The 27,331-nt window shown below is 42.7% G+C and overlaps 1 protein-coding gene across 2 annotated transcripts; it reads right to left on the bottom strand.

The window, feature by feature from the left end:
• Nucleotides 1-6,233: 6,233 nt before the first annotated feature.
• On the bottom strand, nucleotides 6,234-26,911 carry txnrd2.2 (thioredoxin reductase 2, tandem duplicate 2). 2 transcript variants are annotated; one of them, XM_076104520.1, is made up of 17 exons: nucleotides 26,821-26,911; nucleotides 26,312-26,377; nucleotides 26,166-26,222; nucleotides 25,924-26,068; nucleotides 25,379-25,453; nucleotides 24,738-24,816; nucleotides 23,956-24,018; nucleotides 23,611-23,681; nucleotides 19,712-19,731; nucleotides 19,217-19,308; nucleotides 18,938-19,112; nucleotides 13,686-13,822; nucleotides 12,346-12,441; nucleotides 11,715-11,807; nucleotides 10,408-10,479; nucleotides 9,441-9,538; nucleotides 6,234-8,593 (listed from the first exon to the last, which is right to left on the bottom strand). In XM_076104520.1, the coding sequence occupies exons 1-17, from the start codon at nucleotides 26,894-26,896 to the stop codon at nucleotides 8,470-8,472; spliced, it is 1,539 nt and encodes a 512-aa protein (XP_075960635.1). In that variant the 5' UTR covers nucleotides 26,897-26,911; the 3' UTR covers nucleotides 6,234-8,469. The 2 variants fall into 2 exon arrangements, with proteins under 2 accessions (XP_075960635.1, XP_075960636.1); XM_076104521.1 differs by lacking the exon at nucleotides 11,715-11,807.
• Between the last annotated feature and the right edge of the window lie 420 nt (nucleotides 26,912-27,331).

The following is a 27,331-nucleotide window of genomic DNA, read 5'->3' as shown; positions in this document are numbered from 1 at the left end:
CCTGGATTTATGTGGGCAAGTATATGTTAACATTTTGACCTAAGCATCTGGGACACATCCCAGTCATAATATTTGTTGGGGTGCAACACATCCATTTAAATGTATTGTTAACCCGCTCGAACTACATTCTCATCTCCTAGACATACTCAAACTATACTAAATGACACATACAATGTTTGGGATTTAGAGTGAAGGATGATTACCAGTGTATCTAATCAACTAAAGAGCTTAATGAAATACATAAGCACATAATGACCTACATGAAAAGGGTGAGTCTCAGTTGTAAAGTAGCAGTGAGTTTAAACCAATTAGTGCAAATGGAGATGGCAGGACAGTAACCTCTCAGCAGGAGGTGGGAGAACGTGTCTGCTGACCTGCCTGGACAGATACCATAGCCTACATCATCATTAATTATTCCTGGCATCTCAACTTACCCAGGGGCAGGGAGGGTGTGTGGGACAATGCCAGGGTGCACTCGAAAGCTAGAGCCTTGGTCTCGCTGTGGCTCCGAGGAGGAGCAGGAGGAGAGGGTGATAGGGTTGGGGTGTGTATACAGTATCATCCATCCAACCCAAGAGACTGTGTGGTAAGGAAATCCCTGGATTCCCACTCTCGCTCCAGCCACCCGGTCGTGGGGGCAGGCAGGTCACTTTACAGCTCATCACCAAATTAGAAAGACTGCGGGTCAGCCTGAGCAGCAGCCAGACCACAGAGAGGTAGAAATAGATGGGAGTGCTACGGTGCAGTCTGCTTGTACTCATTCACCAGGCTCCTCTCTCATCATGGAGAGGTAGAGGACTGCACTGTATGCCGTGGAGGGCAAAAGTCCAGGGAGGAACACTAGACACTGCTTTTACGTAAGTCCATAAGTCCGGACCATAAAGTAATGAATATAGTGTGGACACCGAGCGCTAGTGTACAAAGTGACGAGCATGTGGAATTTTCTTTTTACTGACATACTAGGCATTAAAGTGACATAAGATACACACCAAGATACAATGATACAAATACACTGTATCTTCATGGAGGCTTTTTAAGCTAACCTTAAAGGGTTTGTGTATTCAATGAGATTTTGTTTAATGGACCTTTATTCAAGCAAAATTTCCCAAAAGGTTCCTCAAAGGAATAGTTCGACACTTCAGGTGAAGTCCTGACTTACTTTGTTCAGACATGACATATCTTATACTTACTTTTATTTGTTGTACATGAAATTCTTCAACCTGATTTACCCACTCCTACATGAGTTAGTCTTGACAACCCTCAGTGAAGTGGTATTAACTTTTTCCTTCAGGCAAGGATGAGCAAGTTTATAAATACAAACAAGCATTTCAATTTTTTGCAGACCTACCCCTTGATCAAAACACAATATGTTGACATAATTTGTATCGTGTGAACGTTTTTTGACATGGTAATAAGAAAAAACACCAACTTTCAAGGCCTCCTTTAAGTACGGCACTAAGTTGGACAAATGAATGAATGTGTAAGTGCAACTTTATGTCTCCCTGAGTTGTCTATGTGTCAGTGGATGAGTAAGAATTGAGTTATCAGAACAGACGGAGAAGATACTGGTACAGGTATCATAACATGGGATGGTGAGGCCTCCGCGGCTCATGTTTTTCTTGGGCATCTTTGCAGGTGTGAATGGAGAGATCTCAGGGAGGGCGAGGAGTGACTGGCCTGTCACTTTGAGGCTTAGACCAAACACAACTTAAATGAATCAGTATGTAGCGGGAAGGACACACCGGCACTATCAGCACCACTAAAGCATCCTCCCTTGGAACAGTGAAGAAGGGGAGGCACCCAGTGTCTAAAGTTAATATTCTTATCAGTTTGTTTTTGAAACTCCTCTTTAATGATGAAGCTGTTTTTCATGGTCATGTCCACTGGGAGTAGCAGGCAAGGATGAATTATTATCTCTGACCCCAATACACTCAAGAGTAAGCGTTTTTAATAGTTAATCCAAGACACCAATTACACATCTTTTATACAAACGCACGTACAAGTACACATACACGTACATGTGATAAAACAATTTGTTTCAATGTCACATGCAAGTAATTATATTTGCTTCCAGTATAAAGTCAAGTATACTTTAAAATACTGTAAATCAATGGAGATTGTAGCATTGATTGAGCTTTGGTCAATGGCATGAGGTCTGGTTAAAGTTTATTTTGTAAACAGTTGCTGTCACACTTGTGCATTCATTTTAAATATTATCTATAAAAGTAGACGAGTGGTCATGTTTCACTGCGTTCAATAAGGAAAAAAAATAGTAAGCAGGAGGTGTTTGACACCTTTACATCAGTCTAAGATAAAAAAATATTCAGTTTTGCCATAAGGGGCCATCTTTCCACCATTGCCAAGTAAAAAGAGTCAAGCTTAAGACGGTCAAAAAAACGTTGGGTGGACACAACTCAGATCAGTGAGTCGAGCCGCGTCTCTTCTTCCAGTAGCTGCCTCGACATACACTAATGACCACTCTTCATGTTGCTGCTGCTACTTCATTTGTCATACAGGATGACATTAAGGCCAAAGGTTACTTTGTGAAGGCTAATTACTAAGGTTATATATATATACAGTGTATATATATATATATATATACACTGGTCTGTGTGTGTGTGTGTGTGTGTACCATAGTTGGGCTGTGACAGTGACACTCCTGTTACAGAACTATGTGAAAATTTGTTTTGGAAAGACAGAGCAGACGTATAGCTCTCCACAGCGTTATTTTTAGGGAATGTTTGTGTACTGAACGCAGGCTCACAGTATACCCACACCATGCTATTCAGACATGCAGTATGTGTGGACATCCAAATACAGGCCTTACACAAGAGAGCTCACGTTGCCGACACACCCATGCATCCACATTCCCACCTGCCCCCCCCCCCCACACACACACACACACACACACACACACACACACACACACACACACAGACACACAGACACACATACCACGCAAGCCATCTCTCATCAGATCAGTGACCAACAAATAAACACAGGCCGGCATAACTGTGAGCGCCAGAAGCAAAGCTAGCAGATACACACATGCAGTGCATGCAGAATGTGTGTGCATGTGTGTTTGTGATTCATTCACAAGTCACTCGTCCCACCACACAGAGCTTTTAATGGCTAAACAGGAAAGACAGAATCAATCAGAGAGGCATCGACAGCAGCCGGAGGGCGAAGGCTGCATGCAGTCCATCTGCATCACGTAACAAGATGGCCTCTGCAGCTCAGCCTGTGTGTGTGTATTTGCAGGTTTATGGATTGGGGGCATCGGCAAGAATTGCAATCTGTGCCAGCTATGTGCTCAGATCAGGCTCAGGCAGTTCCTTACATCTCCAGCCAGATGTTTTGGTTGCAGAGTAGGAAGCCATCATGGCACTGGAAGGTACTTTGATTTATGTGATGTGACTCCGACTGATAACACCAGAGCCCCAGAGCAGACACAGTCACAAGGAAACTGTCAAGTTAGTGATACTGATGCTCTCTGCTCGGCTAGTGTTTGGCAGAACCTTTAGGAAGTGCAATGAAGCTTGTTATTTTCGGTGCAGTCTTGTTAAGCTCATTATTTCCATCAATACCAAGGTTTGATTAATGTGAGGTTTTGAATGCTAAAGCTATCAATCATAAATGAGTGTAATCATATTTTTAGTTTCATAATGGAAGATAACCAAATAAGCCAGGACTAATTCTTTTAAATAATGCTTACCTAATGGGAATGCATCCCTCCAGTGAAATTTGGTTCCTCATTTTCTTGCTATAAAATATTATTAGTTCTTAAACCTGGCTTGACTTAATCTGTAGTAGCTTTCAGTTGGCTTTATTAAACAGCTTTCCTGTTTTGATGAAAAAAAGCAGAGCTGATCAAACAGGCAATGGCTAAGAGGTTGTTAGAGGTGCAACAACATAATCATAATCCATGCAAGTCCAAATTGTGTGCCAGACATGTCTTCTTTAGAGCCAAACATCAGGGTGTGTTATTTTGCTTTTGCATGCAGACTGCTACTGTACGAATCGGTGTGGCTTGGCATGCATATACACACAAACACTGTCCCTTTGTTGTATGCCATCATCAAACATCAGCTCAATAAATCTCTGTGCTGCTTCCAGAGGTAATAAAACAGCTTCCTGTGTGGCAAAAGACCTGACTAAATGATTTAGGAGCTGAGGTTACGGATCGTAATTGCTCTCTTAGTGACGTCTTGGGATCAGAACCGCAAACTCTGACATTGTAGCATATCCTTTTTACAGTTGGCCACAGGCACTAGTATTCTGCGTAAGGCTGTAGTTGGCTGGACCGGTCGGCATAGGCCAAACCTAACCGCAGTGCTACATCTAGCTGTTTTTCGAACACCCACTTCACCTCAGATAAAAGCCACTGTAGCAGCCCTGTGTATTGAATCTGGACCAATCATGAGGGTATCCTGTTCTTATCAGGGGTCAGATAAGCTCATTTCACAGGCCCTCGCCTCTACTGGGCTACCAACAGGACCCCACTCTGACAAGAGCTGACCTCATCTACCTTTTCTTAATGTTTGTGGTTGAATGGGAGGTCAAGAGGGGAGGAAACTCAATGGCTGAATCTCTGTAGTAGCTACAGTGTAACAAAATCAAATATGTAGTCTTTGAAACAAACGAGACAACCTTGACATTCCTGGTGGGGAGTATTAGGACTCCGGACTCAGTCACAATACAGCGTCAAGATTAAAATGTGTATTTGGACTGAGGAATCTCCACAGAAGAAAGTGGTGTCTGTAAAGTCTGTAAATTTGTACGGGAAATGAAAGGAAAAGCACACAATCTCATCTCAACACCCTTGTTCCCATGGCCGTTTTTCTGTGAGCCTATATACCATTAGGCTCAGTGCAGGGCTTCAGCGGGTTCTTTGAGCTAATTGTCTTGAACTTGGGAGGCCGGATGAGGGGCGAAAGCACCAAAATGTAGTCGGGAGACTCACCTTGGCTTACCAGTCTGAGGGCCCTTTTTCTACATCGAGCCTCCTGAGGACCCTCCCCAGCCACCGCACCCATCCAGGCCCTACAGGCATCTCAGGCTGACAGCTCTTGAGCCAGGTACTGGCAGTACAACAGAGCAGTCATAATTGGCCCCTATTCATTTCTCAGGGATAATCCTCGCCAAGGTTGAGCCCTTTCTGTTCCTAGCTTCATTTTTTCACAAATGTTTACATAAGTTATGTATCGGTTTCTCCTCCACCTGAGGCTTACGCTCCGGCTGCGGGTCTGTATACCCAGCATGTGTTTTAACGTGTGTCTGAAGGTTCTGCTGCTGGGGCTAAAGACCTGAAGTGACAAAGGCCTCGTGAATGTCTGATTCACAGACAACTGTCAGTGTTCAATGGGCTGGATTAAGACGGAGCATAGAACCGAGCGCACCCTGACATGTTGACATGTTCTACTAAGTGCATTTCAAGGTGGATTTAGCCTGTTTGCTCCATTGTGGTGGGACAGCAGATACACAATTGCTTAATGGGACTGGCTATTCTTGAGTTGGCGGGTGAACTTTACTCCCGCTGTCTGGGTTGGGACTGACACCAGCCTCATTCTCAGGGTGAGTGAGGCTGCTGTGGATCCTGAGGAGGTTCAGGGGTTTCAGAGAGCTCTGTCCTTAACCAAACAAACACCGTGGAATTTCTGCCATTGTTGGTGCAGAGGGTTGAGTGACAGGGCTGCATAGCAGAGCTGCCTGTCAGCAGGGACGACTCCGGGTCAAAGTGTGACCACCCCTTGTGACACTTAATATAAGACTTAGCCATGTAGCATATATTAAGATAAACCTGTACAGATGCATGTTTACATTGACGCTGTCAGTGGTTCTCTGGATTTGTTTTTTGGATGCTCTTATAATGCTGTGAAGAAGGAATTTCCCCCCTCAATCATTTGTAACAAATTGTTTTTATGAAAGGAATAGTTCAACATTTTGAGAAATAGATATTTGTTATCCTGCTGACAGTTAGATGTTGAAACCACTCTTGTGTCTGTATGGCTAATATCAGTCTAGCAGCAGAAGTCAGTTCCCCGTTTGTCTTTATGCTAATCTTAGCTAACCTGCCACTGGCTCTACTTTAACATTAAGTGTATAGATGAGAAAGTAGTAATTGATCTTCTCTTCTAATTCTTGGCATGAAAATAAAATAAGCATATTTATAAATTCATACACATGAATACACAATACAGATGCTAGCGACCATACAAACACAGAAAACTCAGTCAGTGGGCATCGTTACTTTAATTTTGCATTCCAAAGTGTTATTACTTTACATATAAATCATGTATAACAAAGCTTTAATGGAAAATTAAACTTCTCTATTTACAACAGCTTAAGTTGGCGGCCAGGTGACATCCGGCCTGCACTCCCCAGTTTTGGGTTTTAGTGCAGGCCATCATTAACTGGTCGACCTGAAAGTTGAACCCTGACCCCCCCCATGGGGCACAGCTGAGGCTAACTGGTCAAAGCTTGGGCCTGGAGTGACTGCTCCACAAAAATGAACAGATAGTCAAATTAGACGGATACGTCATTAAATTGATATTGTTTGTGTGAGCAGCCACACTGTGAACACGATATAGCGCAGATGAGAAAACGCAGAAGGGAAGTGGAGGGTAAAAAGCAAACAGACATTACAGTTACACTGATGGCCTCAATAACTTCCCTCATGTTGCCTTGGGCCCACCCTGAGGTCTCCGAAGTGGCTCGTTAAGCACAGGAACATCGACTCAATTACCCTGGGCAAACACAGCGCTACCGCTCGGTGTTGTGTTGGTTGGTTGGGTCTGTCCGTCTCCTTGCCATCCTACCAGCCCCCCGGCCCTCCTCACCCTGAGCCCCCCAGGCCCCTGCCGTGCAGCGCCGCAGCATGTGAGCCCTCTGTGCTCCGAGTGATAGAGTCAAGCTGTTCCTGCTGAGCGGAGGTCAGGGTCCTTCAGTCAGCACCTCAGCCCTGAACAGAGCACACAGGAATCCCCCTTCCCTCCCTAACCGGGGCTGAAACTCAGCTCTCTCTCCTCTGGCCCAGGTCCAAATAAACCTGGTACCTCTCTCTCTCTCTCTCTCCCTCTCTCTTTTTCCTCTCTCCATCTCCTGGCACACTGTCACTCCCCTCATCGAAATAATTAATCAGACTGGGCAGATTAGACTTCAAATAAAAATAAACTACACCCAGCAGAGCCTCCTCTTAGGTCCCCTGATTTCTGTAGCAACCCACTTTATCGACAGCCCTCCTCGTCCTCCTCCTCATCGTCTACATAATAAACCCAAGATGTCCAGTTCAGTCAGCAGGTTGAACACTTGAGCACTTTGGCAAACTGCAGGGGGCTAGGCTATTACTGCTTTATTGATATAAACAACTTGCCTTATCTTCAAGTGTGATGGCTCTTTAGGCCTAACCTGCCATCAATGAAAATACACAACAGATAACCCTTATCAGTTTGGCACCAATAAAGCCAGTCTGCTTTCAAACGTCATCCAAGAGCACATATCTTTTATAGGGATTAAAGGGATTAAATGTGCAACCTGAACGTAATTTAGGCTTATTTTTCCATCCAATGACTACTTTATCCCGTCTTCCATTCTTGGCTCAGAAGAAACGGATGAATCGGAGGGCAACAGTGCCACCTTTGGGTGACGATGAGTAATACAGTTATAGTAGAGCTCTCAAAGCACTGTTATCAACAGGTAGAGTTTCCCCGTGGCATCCACACAGCTTGTGACTGCAAATATTTGTAGTCCCCCTCTGTTTTTTTTTCATGCGTTTGGACGGAGAAGAGCATGGAGGAAAAGGAAGGGGTCTGTGGTCTGCTGGGGCCTAAACAAGCCGGGGCTCCCTGGCCAGGTCTGAGCTGCCTGACTGACAAGCGGCCCACCGACTGTTTGTGTGTGTCCATGGGAAATGGGGCGGTGTTGCAGCGACGGCCCTGGGGCCATCCATCAGTGTCATTGGGGGAGGGGGTTTGTGGGGGTGTATGGTATGTGTCACCTCCAAGACTAATGGACAGGAAGTACAGCCAGAGAAACAACAATATTTGCAGAATATATATATATATATATATATATATATATTCAGAAAAACGTAAGGGTTTGCTCCACGGTTCTCGTACGATTCCTGAGCACAGGCCTTAATCCTGATTGATGAGTCTGTTTATTTAAAAGACGCTTGCGCTGCGGCCACGACTCTCACTTACCTGATCCACAACTTTGTGCTTTTAGAGGATAAACTCACAACATGCACGTATATGGTGTAATCACAGTCTTTGGTTATAACATGACGTGTAAGTGACACTAACCTGGGCAGAGACCCTGTTCCCACAGAGAGCAGTGTGAAACTGAGGACCATTAGGGAGCCATATAAAGGGAGAGAGAGAGAGCAGGAGAAACCCAGGCTAACTTCTTTCTACTGCTACAGAGGGACCCTGTGTGCTCACTAGTGTTCAGAGACTGAGGTGCTTAACCTCAGCAGCCGGTTACCGTGGCGTCCAAGCCGGACCGCTTCGTGATGTTGATCTTGATCACCTCCTCGGCACAGGTTGGGTGGATGCCCACCGTCTGCAACAGGTGGGAATATGTTGCTCCACACCTGAGACACATACACACAGGGAGGTCATTGACATTGCTTTAACTCACAGTCTCTCATGACTGACAGCTGTACACATTATCTTCTATCCATTAAGACATTTTTTTCTTATTGTTCGCTATCAGTTTGTTCTTTGAAACAAAAGCTTGTGTCTGCTGAGGACGTGAGAAAGGACCTAACTTAAAACTGGATCTATGATGTGTTGAATAGTTGCATTTAAGCTTCTCTGTATGATATTCAGAGCATTAATATAGCGTCAAACAACTATTTGCTATGTAAAGAGAAAGTCAAGTAATATGCTTGGAATTAACAACTTAAAATGCCCAACAATGGTGTGTGGGCCAGAACTGGACATCAAGACCAGGACTCATGGGCCCTTTGTATGGGCTTCTGGAAGTGATACAATATTGGTGAATTTGAGATCAGAGACTACGTATTACAAGGCTTTGTTATCATTAGTACTTTATATTATGGGTGAGAAAAATTGTTTCAACAAATTCAACAATTTAAACAACTCTCTCAGTGATGAAGTTAACTCTGCCTTGTGGTCCTCCAACCAGGCATCCCATCATACGGCAAAGGAAGTAAAAGCTATCAGTTTAAAACTAAACTAAAATGAATGCATTTCTAATTGTTGTTTGCTGTAAGATATAAACTGGAATGTATCGCTCACTAAATGCATGCATGAGTGAGAAGAAGTTATCAGGGTACAGAAATATTCCATTCTGCACAAAGAGTTAAAACACTTCAACTCAACACCATAATTGTTTGGATGGTTGTTCCATAAGGCATGCATGCAGTAAAAACACCAAATATATTTAAAGTAAAATCTAGGATTTATTAAACTTACTGGAAGCCCAAAGCAAAGCCCTGTGTGACTTCTCCCGCGTTTGGACCGGTGAAGTGCAAACCCAGGATCTTCTGCTCCCCACCCCGCTCACAAACCACCTAAGGAGGTAGAACACTGAATTCAAGCCAAGGAGCAGAGGCCTCATCTGCTTTTGGCTGTCAAAATAACCACAGAGCAGGACAAGCGGATTCCAAAGCTGACTTCCTAGGCAACAGATGGACAAATCAACGGTTGGCAGGATTATGGTTAAACCTTTAAGTCTATAAATTTATTGAGTCTCCAAACATCCTTCAGGCACCAATCTGAACCCCACTAACCTGCTGCAGGAGGCACGACTCCTGTCCTTCAACAATTTACCGTATTCATTGCCTGAACTAACTTCTGCATTGCGTCATTTTGAAATATTACTTCCATTTAGTGGAAGTGTACTTACTTTGCTCAGTATCATCTGCTTTATCATCTTTTTATTGCCATAAACAATTAGTTTTTAAGATTTCAAAAAAGTGCTATTATTAAGTTGTAATAGTTTTTCATGCAAGAAAGTAACCATTCAGATTCCCAAAATGTGATCAGTTTATCCAAAAGACAGCTATCTGGAACTTTCTGGAGCTGTGAGGAGCTGCTGGCTGTGTTTCTGTAATTACTCACTGCCAGAAGGGGTGGACACAGGTCTGCACTGCATGTTTAACCACGGGGTGTTCACAAATAATAATAATAATAGGAAATGAAATCAAGAACCACCGATTTGGTAATAGCTAGATGGAGCCAAATTGGAAGAAGTAGTACAATTGCGTTTGAACAGCACGTGAAAAAAATAGGCGTGGCAGCATAAGGTGAATATGCATCTCACACAAATATATATATAGTATGAACTCAATGATATGGTGTATAAAATGCCAACAAAATCAGCTAAAAAAAACCCCTCATAAAAAGTCACTGCACAGTTTAGTCTGCAGTTTAAACCTACCTTTAAGTAACACTGGCTGGCATCGCGCTCTGCGACAATGAATTCCAGAGGCTTGTAGAAAGCATGGTAGACCTACACACACACACACACACACACACACACACACACACACACACACACACACACACACACACACACACACACACACACACAGAGAGAGAGAGAGAACATAGACACGTTCACTGGAGAAATTATGAAAATGTGCAAAAACAAATCTCCAGCAGTGATGATGATCCCTCTGCTATTCTTTAAAGTGACATATTCACTTTTGCTGAGAATAGTAACTGAAAGAACATCAGGACGGAAATCAAAACATTTTAAGATAAGATTTTGTTTTACAAGCAAATTAGAAGCCTTTTCATTTTAGAGATGAATTGTCCTTTTACAATAGCCTAAGAAAAATGTATTCAAGCTAGTATCCGGTCATGGCCGACACATTTCGTATGACTATCTCTCACTACCAAGCTGCAATGCCTTATGAGCACTAACTCAAACACACTATATGAAATCTGAATAAAAACGTGGATGCATGCTCATGACAGGGATTGATTTCCAACTCCTCACAGAAAGTGTGTGTATCGTGTTGTATTCTACGGGCCAACATGCCGACACAAGTTGCGAGGGCCACGCAGCTGTCGGGGGCTGGAGCTACAGTTCCTCCTCAGATCTAAGCGTGCCTGTCATCACCTCATACACACCTCAATCAGACCTCCTGCTCGCCTGTCAGTCACAGCCAGGAGCCCCACCTCGCCGCCTAAACCGTTTATCGACGACCTCGTGCAGGTGTTCGCTAGCATCTGGCACACCGCTCACGTACGCAAGCATGTAGAAATACAGAGCTGCTTGCTGTTCGCATTGTATGTGCGTGTCAATGTTTGTTCAGCGGTTATGGGACATTGTGTTTTTGATGCAGTTTGACGGCAGTAACGAGCCACTAACCCTGCCTTTGTGACTATCTTTGTGCACGTGTGGCATGTCATTTCTGGGTAAATAAACTAAACACATAATACAACAAAGTTACAATCACAACTGAAGACTTCACCAGTTGTGTACTGTTATATTTTAAAGAGTGTGCCATTTCTGATAATATACATAATTCACTCTATATATACTGAGATAAGCTGTTTAATTAACCTCGCAGTAAGTCAAGGACTTTTACAGACCACCTACGAAGTACCTTTTAGACAAAAAATAGAATGTAAGGTTATTCCAGATGTTTTTCATTGCATTGTAAGTTGAAATGGACGGCTTTGATTCAAAATGCTACATATCTATTCTGAAGTACTACAGTGACACATCTATCATACCTCTATGCCGTCTTTCCCATGCCTCTTCTCAGCCTCCTCCTCAGACAGACCCACACAGGCGTACTCAAGGGGGGTGAACACAGTGGTGGGCACCTGACACACACACAAACAAACACACACACAGCACTTCAAGCTTCAGCTGAAACATTTAGAGAATCAATCAGTTAGTTGTTTGAAAGAGAATTCTGTAGTATGATAATTAAATATTTGTTTCAGTCACTTTTCTAGCATGCATTATAGAGTACTGATTACTTTTTATTTGTGTTGTAATACTGTGCAGGGGGCTTTGAATGTATTATAGAAATACATACATTAGTGCATCATACTAAGAAATCCCCCCTGAACCCATGTGAATATAAAGATACTCTATAATAATAACATGATAATACATTAAAACTTGCAGAAGAGTTAAATATAAGTAAACATAGCACAATGAAGAATGATGACATTTTGGGGAAATTCTGGTATGTTTATTTCACGACTTATCATTAAGAGAGGCTGGAGGAAGAAGTGTGGGTACATCAGAGACTCAAAGCACAAAACTTTAGAATTTGGCTCAAATGAAGCACAAACCAACAGCCTCAAAAAGCCAGAGGAACACTGAGTGTGTGTGTGTGTGTGTGTGTCTTACGTTGTCATAGTTCATGAGTTCAGTGCTGTGACCAGTCAATCTGCGGGCGAGAAGCTTTCCCGCTTTAATGGCCGTTGGGGTCAATTCAGGACGACCCTAAAACAAGACACAATTGAATTTACTTCTATACGTGTTGACTTCAAAGACATATACGCGCTATAGGACTGCTTCTTAAAAATCTGTTTACTTTGTTATAAGCAACAAAAGTCTGAAGTTTAAACCATGTAGTCATCGGTTTTTATTTCAAACAGCCTAGCACACTTTCAAAAATCTCTGCGTCTGTTTTGTCTTTATTGTTCCGGATGTCTGCCAAAATAGAGAAGCGCGCGCACACACACACACACACACACACACACACACACACACACACACACACACACACACACACACACACACACACACACACACACACACACACACACACACACACACACACACACACACACACACACACACACACACACACACACACACACACACACACACACACACACAAACACAAACACAAACTGAATGGTGCAGGAAACAGTAGGGCTGCGGGGCAATTCTAAAGGCATGACTTAAACTTGTTAAATTACCACTGCATATCCTGTTGTCCAAAACAATTCCTGCAGCTCTGCATGTATGAGATGTGTGCTCTGGTGTTCCAGTAACTGACAAGCGTCATACATAATGCATTTCTTGGCACTCTTCTCTGAGAGGAAAAAAAACCAACAACAAAGCACCGGACAAATTGAGATATCAATCCTCCTGCGTTTAAAAAAAAAAAAAAAAAGAAAGAATTAAAAAAGCCTCCCTGTTGCTGTGGAAAGCTGACAGACATTGGGGTGAAGCACAACTCATCAAAGCAAACTGTCAATCAAAGAGAGTAAGTGTGGGTGTCATGAGGCCTGGGAGGCAGGAAGGAAGCACACAGCTGGTCGTGGTGAAAAAAACAACACTGACATTACATGCAGCAGGTAGAACTAGTATTAACATGGCTGGTTCAGCCTGGAACACACAGCGGCAATGCCAGTGATTACATGAAGGCTTCACTTTACACCGAGTCTTCTGCAGTACTTGCTGGTGGGTAAAATGTCTTAAGTGTGCACAAATAAATGTCCAACTTTCAAGATAATGGTTATTTTTGTTGGTGTAATAACTACGGCCGTTTATATATTTTGTGACCCTCATCAGCTCAAAACTTTGAAAAGCATTTACGGTGACTGTGAAGGTTGAGACATACAGCCCGTCACAGTATTCTATGTTACAGTCAAAACTTATAATAACTACATACTATGAGTGGTTTGTATGACTTATGAGTTTCTGCTGTCCGTGTGGTGTCTGTTGACAACGCCTACCTCGCCGATGTCACCAAAAGCATAGATATTTGGCACCGAGGTGGATTCGTCAGAGCCCAAAATTATTTTCCCCGTCTCCTTTTTGAGTTCCACGCCAAGCTTGTCCAGACCGAGGGCTTTGGTTTCAGGGGCTCTGCCTAAAGTCGATGGAAGGAAACAACACAAGGAGAATATTAAGTCACAGCTCAGGAGAGAGAGAGAGTTTTTAAGGCATGCACCACCAATGCCGACAGAAAACCTTGTCCGGGAATTTCCAAAAGCCTAGATACTGCTAAAGGGGGTTATCTGTACAGTGTTGGTTATACAGTAGCATGCAGCTGGAGTACTAGGAGTGAGGACTTAAAACAATTTGAAGGAGAGTCAGTCGAACACCAAAGTCATTAGTGTCCATCTTCTGGGGACCATGAATGTCTGTAGAAAATCCAACCAATAGTTTTTGAGACATTTCAGTCTGAACCAAAGTGCCATTTCTAAAGCTTTGTAGCTGGTGGTTAACATTCGCTGACACCAGCCTCTCAAGTGTGAGGATTTGCTGCTTTTCTCTGGTTATATCTTCTCATCTTGAAAACCCCAATACCAGTGTTGGCCTTAAAATACAAACGAAGGTCAAACCCTAAATCTGAATTATTGAATTAGAAAACAACAGCAACATCTGGCCAGCTGAGAGAGAGGAGGACAAACTGATGAGCAGCTGGGAATCGGGATCCCATGGACCCCCCGGGACACTCAAAGGTGTGATTTCTGACACTTCCTGGGGGACGGCTGACTAATGCTGTCGACACAGAGTCTCTATGGTGATGGGGCATGGACCACTCTCTCCCCCTCCTCTCCATAGCTCCACACAACCTGCCTGGGTAGCATAATAAACACCCGGCCCTGAGCTACCCATGTAGATGCTATCGGACAGCAAAAATAACAAACCCCCGAGACCCTTTTTCCTGGCTGGAGCCGAAGAACAACGTCCTCCCCCTCTTCTCAGACTGGGGGGGGGGGGGGGGGGTACAGGGACCTGTCTAGTGCTCCACAGCATGGGTGGTTAAAGGCGATGGGGAGCACAGAGGAGGAGGAGAGAGGGGAAGTTAGTCATAACCAATTCCCAAAAGTAAGACCTCCGTCTCTCATTGGCCTAATTTCTAGTAAACTATAGTGGAATTTAGCTATTTCCATTTTTTTATTTAATTTTCTTATCTGTACTTCTGTTTTTTTCAATTCTGCATTTAAAAAAAGAAAAAATGCAGGAATATATCTAGAATATCCCGAGATTAAATAAGGACGGTGGGTCATAGACCTCCAAGGCCTAAAGATTTCCTTCACAATATATAGAAAATATTAACAATGAATTACATATTTATAATAAATGCCAGGACATGATGTGTGGGTGAAAGCTCCAGGAGAAACCTTTTTTGGTCAAACCAGTATTTCCAGTGTCAAGAATGAACACATTTATAAAGCTTTAAACCAGCCTGGGAAGGATGGTTTAAGGCTTTATCACTCTGATAAGAATTCTTTTTTGCAGCTGAGCATTAAATACATGATATTAATTTCAGCATCAATTTTCCAAAATATCAGTATTGGCCTAAAAAAAAACATTTCGGTACAATCTGACTGGTAAGTATAGACTTTCTCTTTACGTATCTGGCCTTCCTGTCTGTAGCTCCAGACACTGCTGTACTGTAGCAATGACCACAGCTCCATTGTACGGCGAGGACACAACAGTGGCTGATAAGGGACATGGTTGAAGCAGACACACACACACACACACACACACACACTGTGGTACTACAGATAGGCCAATCTGATTCTGAACAAAGCCTGTTGTGACATTAAGAGGAAGCCTCTAGACTGCTAGGCTAATTAGCCACAACAACCCGCCACAAGTTGAAATGAGAGCTGAACGCTTATCTGATCAATCAAATGAACAAAGACAAAAGGGAGAGCAATGTGGAAGGGGGGGGGGGGGGGGGGACTGTTTTTTTTTTTCTGGGAATACATCGTAGAGGATGCCAAATATTGATTGTGTTCTATTTCAGGCCAAAAAATATTTTAAGATGAACATCGATAAAGAGCTCGCTAGCTATAGAAACACATGTGTAAATGTCAAAGCAATGGGGAAAGCATTGTATTTATTCTATAGACAGTGTGGTGTGGTTTAGTATCACCATTGTTCCTTACTTTCTACAAATGCGATGTGTGAAACCAAAACCTTAACTTACAGTCACCATCATCACTTCTACGTTCTGCTTTCAGATCACCACAACATCAGTACTGTATGTCATTCCACTCAGTTTAAAACTAAGAACCTACTTTCTCAAGCAGCTTTTCACTCTGAGCGATGTGATCCTGCAAGAACACGGTATTTCTGGCCAAAGTTAGAGCAGCTTGGTTATTTCATAGAAGATGTTTCTGTGCATATGTTTTTCACACTGGTTTAAAGTGGGCGGGCCTCAGTCGGAAAAAGATTATATAATTTATCTCTGTGCACCAATCAGAATTTAGCTACATGCGAGTCAAAATGTAATCACGAACTTTTAGTTTGTGTTGTCAACACTGTCCATCAAATGAGCTTTTGACTTAAACTCTTATTAAATAAATTAATATAAAAAACAGCGAAAGGTGTCTTTTCCAAAACCTAAATGATTGTTGCTTGTTTGGTGATTAATATTAAATGTTGTAGAAAAATACTAAAATCCACATTTTCAGACTCATACAGTGTCAGAGTGTTTGACTGGTCATTGATGTCGGCTCATAAGCAAAAGGGAGCAATGCATTCAAAATAGAAAAACTCCCTTTAAACTTGCATGTAACACACTTATTTGATTCATAATGCACAATCACCTACGCTATGCCGTGATAACAAAAATGTGCGTGATATCTATTTCTGGATGTTCAGTTGTACGTACTGTTCAGCCAGTGTTTGGTTGTGAATGCTTATACTGTTACCGTATATGTGATGATACTCATTGACTTGCAGAAACCATGTTCCTGCCAAAAGAATCTCGATAATAGGAATAATATAAAAGTCTATTTTCACTTCAAATATGTTTCCAAATTGCATTGCAATGTAGTGTTTGCAAACCCACGGGGTAATACAGACAGGGAGAGCAACATTCAGTAACTTATGAAACTGAGACGGTCAAAAGTCTTTTAAAAAAGAACTAGGAAATGTTTTCAAACGACATCCTTCAGTACTGTAGAGCTCAGAGAGGACGAAGAGTAATGTGCCCATGTAGACAGGAAGCGTGGAAATGTTCTGTTTCCTGGTGTGTTTCTGCTGGCACACCTGGACAGGGGAGCGGCCATGAGGCCAGGAAGGAGCGGGGGAAAGGTGGAGGGAGGCAGCGCCGTGGAGAAGGATGTGGCACACAGTGGTGATACTGTCCCCCGGTCCCCTCTGGCCTTTAATAACTCCACAGAGGCCTGCGACCCTGCCTGGCCCCTAGTGTAAGGTCACAGTAAAAGGGAAGTGGCCTTGTACTCATAACTCCTGCATGCACACATCAAAGAGCAGAGGCCACGCTGGTGCTGGTTCTCACTGAACTGTATGGGAACAAAAGCTGTCATAGATATAGCTGGGTGCACGCAAGCTTTTAGCTAGTAGCACCAACAACGATATTACTGCTGATGTTATGACTTCATATGTGATATAAGGCCAAGGAACTAAAGAAGCTGATGATGCCGTGGGGAAATAACTACACAAACTAACAATGTGCTGCATTAAGTGTAAAATGTAATGTAAAAGCTGATAAAAACAGGTTACAATACTTCATAGATTGGTGCACTGTGGAGGGGAATTGAAAATAATTAGCCAGGTCCCAAAATGTCCTGTGCTTTGTTGAGTCTCTCACGCAAGTCAGAATACCTACTGATACATGCAGTCAATGCAAATATCATTCTCACCAGCAGTCTAACGCTGAGACGATGTGGGAATTCAGCCGCGGGAGGAAAGAACGCACGTCATCTCAACTGCAGGGTCACGCACATCCTTGTCGGTGTCGCACGCATAGGGCATGAGGGGACCCTCTCACCCTCCTCACAACACTCAAAGCGACAGTCTGTGCACTGGAGAAGCCTGGTAGCCAAAGCAGAAGCATTTGTGCCGTCTTGGAAACACAAACAGGCCGACGGCAGTGGCCCTGAGAGAAGTTCCCTCCATTGTTACTCGTGCTGCTGGTGGAACGGGAGACGTGAAAAGATAGAATGGAGAATGGACAGATGAGCACGCTGGCGGGTAATGGCAGGCAGAGGGCCTCGGGCAGGGATGGCAGTGACAGATGCGGGGTTGGTTTCCGCAGGGCTGGCATGGGCAGGAAGGCCCAGAGTGGGAGAACAAAGAGGGGAACGTGGTGACCCTGTGCCTGGGTGCATCCTGCCCAGTCCTGCCTCTCTCCAACCAGAGAGCCAGCGGTGGGTGATTAACACTTCCCTTGGCCATTCCCATCACTCAGGCTTTATTACTTTGTTTTCAGCCTTGATTCCTCTGCTATCTGCTGACACTGCTCGCTATTGAGGATGACAATTAAATTGATGGCAGCAGGGAGAATAGTCATACCGCTGTTTTCATTCAGACAAATACATGGGGAACAATACGACCGGTGTATTGACATGTAATACCTAGAGAGGTTTTAACAATAGGGGATGATGGGTTAATTGCTGTACTTTGAACTGGATTGATTCTCCATCAACTTGCAAAATTGAGTTTGTCATAATTCAGGTATTTTAGTATCTGGATTATAAAAGACTGGCAAAGTTGTATAATAATTTTAAGGACTGTACCGGTTAAATGCTTGAGCATCAGTCTGTTGTTTTTTTGGTCTTTTGAGGTAAGTCCAATTCAAGTCTCAAGTCAAAGACATTCAAAGCTATGTAACAAGTGTCATATTCGAGGTGTGAGTTCATGTCAGAAATGCCTGACACACACTCTTATTTATTTGTACTGCTCTTGGATATTATCATGCATAGTACAGGTCAAGTATTGAGCCCTCACTTTTGTGACTTAAGTCGGACTTCTGTCCAAGTCTCAAGTCTAAAGCTTTGGCACGTCCTCTACTCAAGTGTCCAGAAGCAACACAATGAGCCTCGACCACTTCAACATGTTGCTCTCTATTTAAACTTGACCCTGTGGCCTCCAGGTGGAGGGAGAAGGATTTCTGAAGCATATTACTTAAATGTTCTACTCTACATTATCACATGTATTCAGGCTTGTTTCAGATTTAAGTGAACTGAGCCACACACAGCGACATGCACGGACTCACCAACTGCCCATAACACAGAGTCGTAGGTGTCCTTGTGTTCGTCGCCCGTGTGGGTGTCGGTCCAGGTCACCTGCAGGGCTCCTGAGGAAAGCTTCTCCACACTCTTTGGGACACACTTCCATGCAAACTTGGTCCCATATGCGTCCATGTAGTCTGTGACTAGACCTGCCATTTGCTGCATAAACCCGAAAGAGAGTATACACTTTCAGACACGACAAAAAAATAAAATAAAAATCATGATTATGCAGAATATGCAGACTGTTGTTCAGGAAGCAATACCTGATCAAACCCCCGGAGGGCGATGCTGCGGACCATCACTGTGGTGTCCAAGCCAATGCCGGTGAGGAAGCCTGCACACTCCAGAGCCACGTCTGAGCAGCACCAGGTTGAGGATTACACTACTTTTCTTGATTTGCATGTACAGTAGCACTTGATGTGTGGCCATAACACAACAACAACAAGAAAGTAGTTTAAAAAGGAGAAATCACAGTCATGCAGCAGCATGTAAACAAGAAAACGTGTCTTATCATGGTTTACCAAACGGCCGGTACATGATGTATCTCAGACTGAAAACCTCTGAAGATCTCAGTGTAGTGCTGCAGATATGGCCCCCTGAGTATCAGACAAGTGCTAAGAGTCATTCATAAAAACTATTTGAAACTGGTCTGATGCCAATGCTTTTATTAAGTTAATAATTGTACTATATCTCTCGTGATAACCAGCGGAAATTATACAGGGGCTCCATTTACAAGCTCTCTGGCAAACAAAGGATACAGCTGGCTCCAACCACAAGCCTGCAAAACACAAATTAAGCAAAGCTGTTAGCCAAACTAATAATACAACAAAAATAAATTACATCATTTGTGCAGAAGAGGTTTTAGCCAAATAAAATAAAGCGAGTCCTAAATTGAAAATGTTTACTTTAAAATCCTAGAATTAGAGAGGCGATGAATTACAAAACTTCACAACCTCAGAGGGAGGTGAAGACGTGTGAAGAAAATGTAAAAAAAAACAGGGGACAGTAAAAGGTGTGTGCACTTGCAGTGAGTGTGTGTACGTGTGTGTGTGGTCCAGGTGAATCACACTTCTAATCCAGCCCTGAGATCTGTAGCGTTGAGGAGGGCTAATTGCCAGCGTTAAGGCTAATCCCTGCAGATGGAGTGTGCCATGTTCAGGGCTCAAGTCCACACATCAGCCGGCTGAGTGATGCCCGTCAGCCACACGGATGAGGCCCTTCTCATTCTTGGTTTTTACCTCTCCGACCTAGACCTCCTCCCCTTAGGTCTGCTCCACCTGACAGCTCGGGCTGCCTGAGGCACATCCTGCCCTTGTCCATGCCAACACAAACCACTAAAAGCCCCGGTGCCCTCGTTCTCTGCGTCTGTGTAATGCACAGCTGCACTTAGCGCACATTGTGAAGTGGCTTAAAGAAGATTAGGCAAAGAGCTTTAGCTTGATTCTACACTTTCATCACTGAGAAACTGTCCCATTTTCCCCTCGCCGCCTTCCTACTCATTGTACTTTGGTCTGAGTCTGTACAGCTGCTACATTTGTCATCTAAAAGATGATGTTATAGCTCTTTTGACCCCACTCGACAACGGTGACATTTAGGGGGCAAGAAGGGCTCAAGCTGGCTTGGTCGTGGAAAAATGGACGTAAACTACAAAAAGGCCATTTACAGATATTCTAAAAAATATGGGGACGCTTTCTGCACTTTTTGGAAATCAAATTACAGAACAAACTCTGTAGCTTCTGATGAATAAATGGAGCTTATTCATGACGGAACGATGAACTTATGATCCATTTACATGGTGATCGTTTGTCGTCGTTTCCTTAATGTTTCTTTGTGCATCTAAACATTTGTTCTATTTTCCGGTTTTGTGTCCATATTTATTGTTGAATAATGTAAAAATATATATATATTCAAATACAGCATGTGTATAATTTTTGAAACATTCAGTAACTTTGTTCACAGGCCAGATATCTAAAGAGGAATGGGGACAATTATATCCAGGTTATGCACCACACATAACTATATTATTAGGCATACACTGTTGCTTTAACAATTTTCATATTATAAGCTGCACAATGTAGCAACATCAATCAATTTCCTGTTCCCCACTTACATGTTTTGTCTATGTTTCATACAAACTGCCATGCTAGATCAAAGGAAGTATCACAAGCATGAAAGCTATCCGTGTGTCTAATAAAGGGAGCGAATGGGGGGGGGGGGGGGGGGGGAGTCCTGAACAGGACCGTCTATTGACTGGTGGCAGCGTGTTAACCTTGGGTAGTTCTTCAGGAGCCCCGTCACCGATAAACACTACATTTGGATATTCCTCCTGTGTATCTGTCGAGCATGTGGGGGTTTTGTTGCAAAGGCTTGATGTCAGTCCAACTTAGATACTTCTGTCTGATGTTGCTTGTTGTAGTCTGGCCAAAACTACAAGGACTGCATGACAATGAAACAATGAGGATGCCTTGAACCAGCCTTTTATCCATTAAATCTTAAACAACCAATACCTTTATTTTGTCCATATAATTTGAAAAAGAACACACAAACAAACAAAAGATTATTCAAAATGATTTGCTTGTCACTGTGGAATTCAGTGTATTTCTCTGTGTGAGTGGGAGTATGAAAGACAATTAACTGACTGATATAAGAGTTTCATAAAAGACATTTATTCGATCAATCTATTGCACTAAATAATGAACAGGGCATTATAAATCCCTGTAAAATCCAATGGATTTAGAGGAAACTTATATTTTAACACTTCTGGTCTTATATTTTCTACTTTTCCTCGGCGTCCTGAATATATCTTTTTGAAAGTACAAATGTTTTCATGTAGAGTTCTTACACTTCTCTGTCAAGTAAAATGTTCTGTGTTTTACAAACTTCATGTGTTGCAGAATCTTTACTTTGACTTCTCATTATGGACTACACCCTTGGAAAGAAGACAAGTTCCTCGCTCTTTTTGACACGATAATAAGTTACTGTAAATAATCGTCATGCAAATGTAATCTGCCAGTTAGGAGAGCGGTGCAGGTGTGGCAGCCAGGGCTGCTGTGTAGCTTGCAACGGTAGAGTGTAACTGTTGAGAGCATGTTGGCTGGCGTGGGACATTTTGCTACGCCGTTCATGATATAACACCGGCACACGAGTGCATCTATGACCCTGTGAATGTTTTGCTTCTCTACAGCAGCTGGGAAGTTATGCTGCAGCCATGTGTGGTGCTTTGCAAAGATATTCCCGGGAAGTGCGGCCCTGGTCCACCACAACACAAGCCCTCATTCTGCTCCAACTCATTCGTGTACTGGCCTATCCCTAGACCAGTATCACAGCCCTGCTGGCACGCGCTCACTGCTTTCTCCTGATGATGATAATGGCAGCCAGCTCTGGGCTTCGGGTCCCGGGGCCAAATCTGTCACCCGGGTGTGTTTGTGTTCCAAGACCCATTAGACACCCATCACTCGCCTAGACCCCCTCCAGCAACCGGCACTGCCGACAGAAACCGCCTCTTGGACCTCACCTGCACAGCTGAAAGCTCGGCAGCACAACAACATCTCCAGCTCTGGCCAGAGTGTGTGCTTTACCCTCACAGAGGAAGCTAAAGCTAACGCTAACCTCGTTCAGCCTGCAGGGAGGTAGAGGACTCCACTAACCGTCACACGCTTACATCAAAGGACTTCCTGGGCTCAAGTGGATAATTCTGATGGCTTCAGTGCGCACTGTTAATTTGTTGTCTATAAATGATTTTGCATTGCCACCAAGTGGTCAGAAAGTTGAATAGCATATATATTACTAAACATATGCTACATAGGAATACCGCACATTTTAGCATTAAAACATTAGAAGGAACTGATGTTCTTAAAAATAAAAATGAAAACATGTAATACAGTGCTTTCTGCTCATTCCCAAAAACATAAGCATGGATCATAAGCCAAAAGCAATAAATCTGCATTTAAAAAAATGATATACTGTAATCAAAAACGTCCCCCGGGTGCAGGCAGCATAGATACATATGAAGCTTACGTCTCGGAAGAATTATTTCCGCTCATCTGTCACCGAGAAGCAAACAACAACCGCAACCCAGGTATCCCACAACCACTAGTCACCGTCTGCACGTTGTGCCAAGAGGAAACATCGGGGAAAGCCCAATTAACCAGGTGATGACAGCGGCTAAATGGCTGGATTAAAGGGCTTGTTCTGTAAAGGTCAGGATGCACGCCGCTAATCGGAATCATGAGGCGAAGACAGGCTGACAGGAAGGGAGAAAAACAAACTCCGTGTCACTGATGAATGATTACAGTGCGTGACAGGGGGACGTGTCGTGTCAGCGCGGCGAGTTAAAGCAAGGCATTAATACTGCAGAGGTTAGAGGTTCCGTTTCCCTTGTTGCTCATTGTATAAGAACGATGCCAACAATCCTACACACACTAAGTTGCATGCATTTACGGGTGATATCAATATATAAACAGCTAAATATTTGCATTGATGTAAAATCCCCAAAATGACCAGGATTTTTTACTTCCAGCATTGTGGCGTAGCCGACACTGCATGCAGACCATGAGCACAGCATATGATCAGATGTAGAGGACACTGACTGGGTAATATCTTATTAATAATATGATTTAATATAAGATGTCTGTCGGTAGGTGGAGGGTGTCCTCACGTTTTACCGGGCGACTTTTTCAGCCAGAAGATGTCGTCGCTGGTGATGCCGTGCTCCATTGCTCCTGGGATCTGTAACAAGAGTTAAAGCTGTGAGCAGAACTATCAACCTATCAACCAACTATGAACAAAACAAACAGTTCGCTCTCTAAAACCTGCAATCTTTCGTGTGTTAAGGCTTGTACAGTATGTGTGCCATAGTGCGACGCTTACAAACCACATTTTACATCACTTCAGAGGTTTTGGCTGCTCTTTCTCATTTGTTTGGTGTACGTGGTAACCAACCAATCAATCAATCAACACATGCTGGCAGAGGAAAATGTGGGGAGGGGGCAATGTTACGTACATTTGTGGGGTAATTGGGCCGTCCACCTGTGGCGATCACAATGTTCTTGGCAGTCAGGGTCATCTGTATGAGAGAGGAGGGAAACGTGAAGTAATAGCTTTTGTTCATATCCTTCAAAAAAAACAAGGAAATGTCCAATGAAAGCAAGTGGTCTCCACAGTACTCTGCATTCCGGTTATAACGGAAAAACGTAACACTCGGTAGGTATGGAATGTGTTGAATTTATATATTGCATAAATAAAAGTTATGCCAGGTGTGTTTGTTGTTGTAATACTTATTTGGATAACGAGAGGCTGCAGTGCACCACTACCTCATGTTCTAAATACGACTAAAAGGCTTTCATGTTTTCTTCCAGGTGAGGTTAACTTCTCCATGCACTCTGAACACAAGATAGCAAGATGTGTTACATTACATGTCATGTCTTTCTTTTAGCCGTTACTCTTATTTAAAACATGACTGCAGCCTCTTGTGGACGAAATAAGTATTACAACAAACACTTACTAAAATGATTCTGGCAAAACCATTTTTTTTTTTTTTTACCTGTTCTTAAGTCATAAACACATGAACAATAACTTAAGAAATGAATCGCCAGATTTATTTTCTTACTTCTCTCTCAGGGCTTCTGTAAATATCTAATGATGCACATGAAAAACAAGTATAATAAACATGATTTATAAAGTACCTCATACATTTTTGATTGTGGTCTTACTAATTCAAATCCAATCATCAGTTTGGGACTGATTGAATAAATGAATAAATGAATAAATAGACGAGCCACCCACCTCCTTCCCTGCTTTAGTTAGTCCTTTGACAGTGTGTTCATCCACCAGACTTCCTTTGATGTTCAGATACTTCACCTTCCTGCAAGACACAGAATGAACAGCTGGTTGCTTCTGGAAGTGCAGATCAACTACAGTAACTGATACCCCATCACCATTTCTCTCAATTATTTCCTGCTAACAATTAAACATGTGAAATTTGTTTAACATATGTGCTCATTTATTGTTACATTTGTAAGAAATACACTTGGAATTACTGCTTTGCACTGTGGTTAACAATGCCTCTCTGCTGTTCTCTCAAGGCTAATTGTTGATTAAAAGAAGAAAAAAAATCATATTAGGAGGATTACTAATATGTGGAGATCAAGCTAATTATCAGACTGGAATGAAAACATTTTAGGTTGAGCTTGGCCACATTCACACAGAGGTTAACACCTGTTTGCCCTCCAGCCAGCCACTCAATCAACATGTGGCCGCTGACGACCAATCCTTCAGAAACGTACCGCCTTCAGCAATAGCTCACGTCATACAAATGAGCTAAAATGTAAAAGAACATATAAATAATCTATTGTTTTATGGAAATTGCGTGTTTATGAGAGTGTATCATGGAAAACGAGTGAGCGAGCAGAGCTGGTGTCACTTACTTGTCCTGGAGCTGAACTCTGTGACCCCAGTTCAGAGACCTGACGTGGTTTTGAATAGCCTCTGCCATGGTGGCCCTGAAAAAAAACAGGCATAGTTAACTGAAATCAACATGGAAATAATGTTGTTTTTAACACCATATACATTCAAATCATTTGGCCCATCAGAGCACCGTCAAAGCACTTTTTACGTAACTGACATCTTTGGTCTGGCCCGTGAGCAGACTCCCTTATGAGCAGACTCCCTTATGAATTGTGTTTTTAGCTTTGAATACATCATTCAATACATACATGCAGTTAGTAAGAGTATTCAATAGTAGTAATTAAGTAAGTAGGTAAAAGTTAACACGTAGTAAATTGTATCTTTGCACCTTTAAAGACAAAGCAATAGCATCAAAACCCATTGCCATCAAATAATTCCTTTTACAACCACAAGTAGCATTTTTGTCCTACACCACTAGATGGTGCTGTTTAGCTGCTCATACATATCGAATCTGTTAGATTGATCAGGGTCATGTTTCCCTTCAACAAACATCTGATTGACCTACCAGTCATGACAGATGGGCCCTGAGATCTGCCAGCCATACTTCTTAGCATCTTTGACTGCGGTGCCGAGTAGAGCAGCCTGGTGCATGAGCTTCTTAGGAATGCAGCCAACATTAACACACGTGCCACCAAGACCCCACTTGGTACCTGTTTGAAAAACATTTAGAAAATATATACGCAATGGTGTCTTAAAATCAAACAACAAACTGTCATTGTTGTAACTATCTGGCACAATGTATTTTACCTTGAACAGATGGCTCCACATAATCTAGGACAGCAACTTTCTGTCCCAACTGTGCTGCTGTAAATAGAGATATATTGTCAGTGTGTGATTAGAAAGACATCAATGTGCAGAAGCATAGATGCAGGAACTTTAAAAGATAATCTCACCTTCTTTGGAACAAGCAAGGCCTCCTGAACCACCACCAATAACAACCAGGTCATAGTCGTAGTTCCCTGTACGAGCACGTTGGATGATGAATAGTAGACAGTCAAAACTGATATAAATAGTATAGTTATGAACCTATTAGTATGTGTATGTACAGATATGTGCATACAGTATAGTGCCATTTAAACCTATCTCCTCTGGCAGACCTCTAGGGAAGTGAAAAAGGTGGCCATGGTCCACCGGACGAAACGCGTTTTCAAATGTAGTCTTCTTATTTGAGTAAAGATGTCCTGGGAGGCCGAGGACACCAGGTGAATGTGGAATTTACACTAATTAACAGGATAACAATAAGCAGCAGATCCGCCAGTTAGTTAAACTACACCAGAGTTACATCAGAGCTGCTGGTTTGTAACTTAGTTGTTCGCTGACAGAGACAAGTCCAACTATTAACACGCGCCCGTTCCGTTCTCCATATCCACACAAAATACACATTTGAACAAAATAGTGTTACCTGTCAGGTTTCTTGTCAAAACATGCAAAGAATTAGTCCTTTTCCACCGGTGTCTGCCCCTGCAGAGGGCAGCCATGTTGTTGTTATGAAAGGACCCAGGCCGGGTATGTGCTGGCTAGACTATTGCCTGATAAGAAATGGGTCCTACGGTTTACTCGAAATTAAACTTTTTTATTGTTATTCAATAGAAATATGAGTAAATAAATAACATTTGTTGATACTAAATTAAAAGTTTGAATCTCAATAAATGTGGTGGAATAATTCTTACATATTCTTAGTGTAGAACTTACAGTTTATGTGTATAAAGGAAATATTGTTGAAAATAATTTTATAAGATAATTGGTTTGTCACTGCCACCTCACATATGTAGCCTTCTGGCAAAAATGTGTCAGTATTTCCTGTAGATAACCAAAGTTCATGCAATGACAGCAATAACATTGGCTTCTAGATGCCTGACAACTGATGCTGTCTGTTACAGGAACACGTAGTGTGTCTTCTGCTACTAGACAAC

Source organism: Anarhichas minor, unplaced genomic scaffold (assembly GCF_050575085.1).
Source record: "Anarhichas minor isolate MPS153535 unplaced genomic scaffold, ASM5057508v1 ptg000030l, whole genome shotgun sequence".
Lineage (NCBI taxonomy): Eukaryota > Metazoa > Chordata > Actinopteri > Perciformes > Anarhichadidae > Anarhichas > Anarhichas minor.
This window is presented reverse-complemented; position numbering and strand designations above follow the sequence as displayed.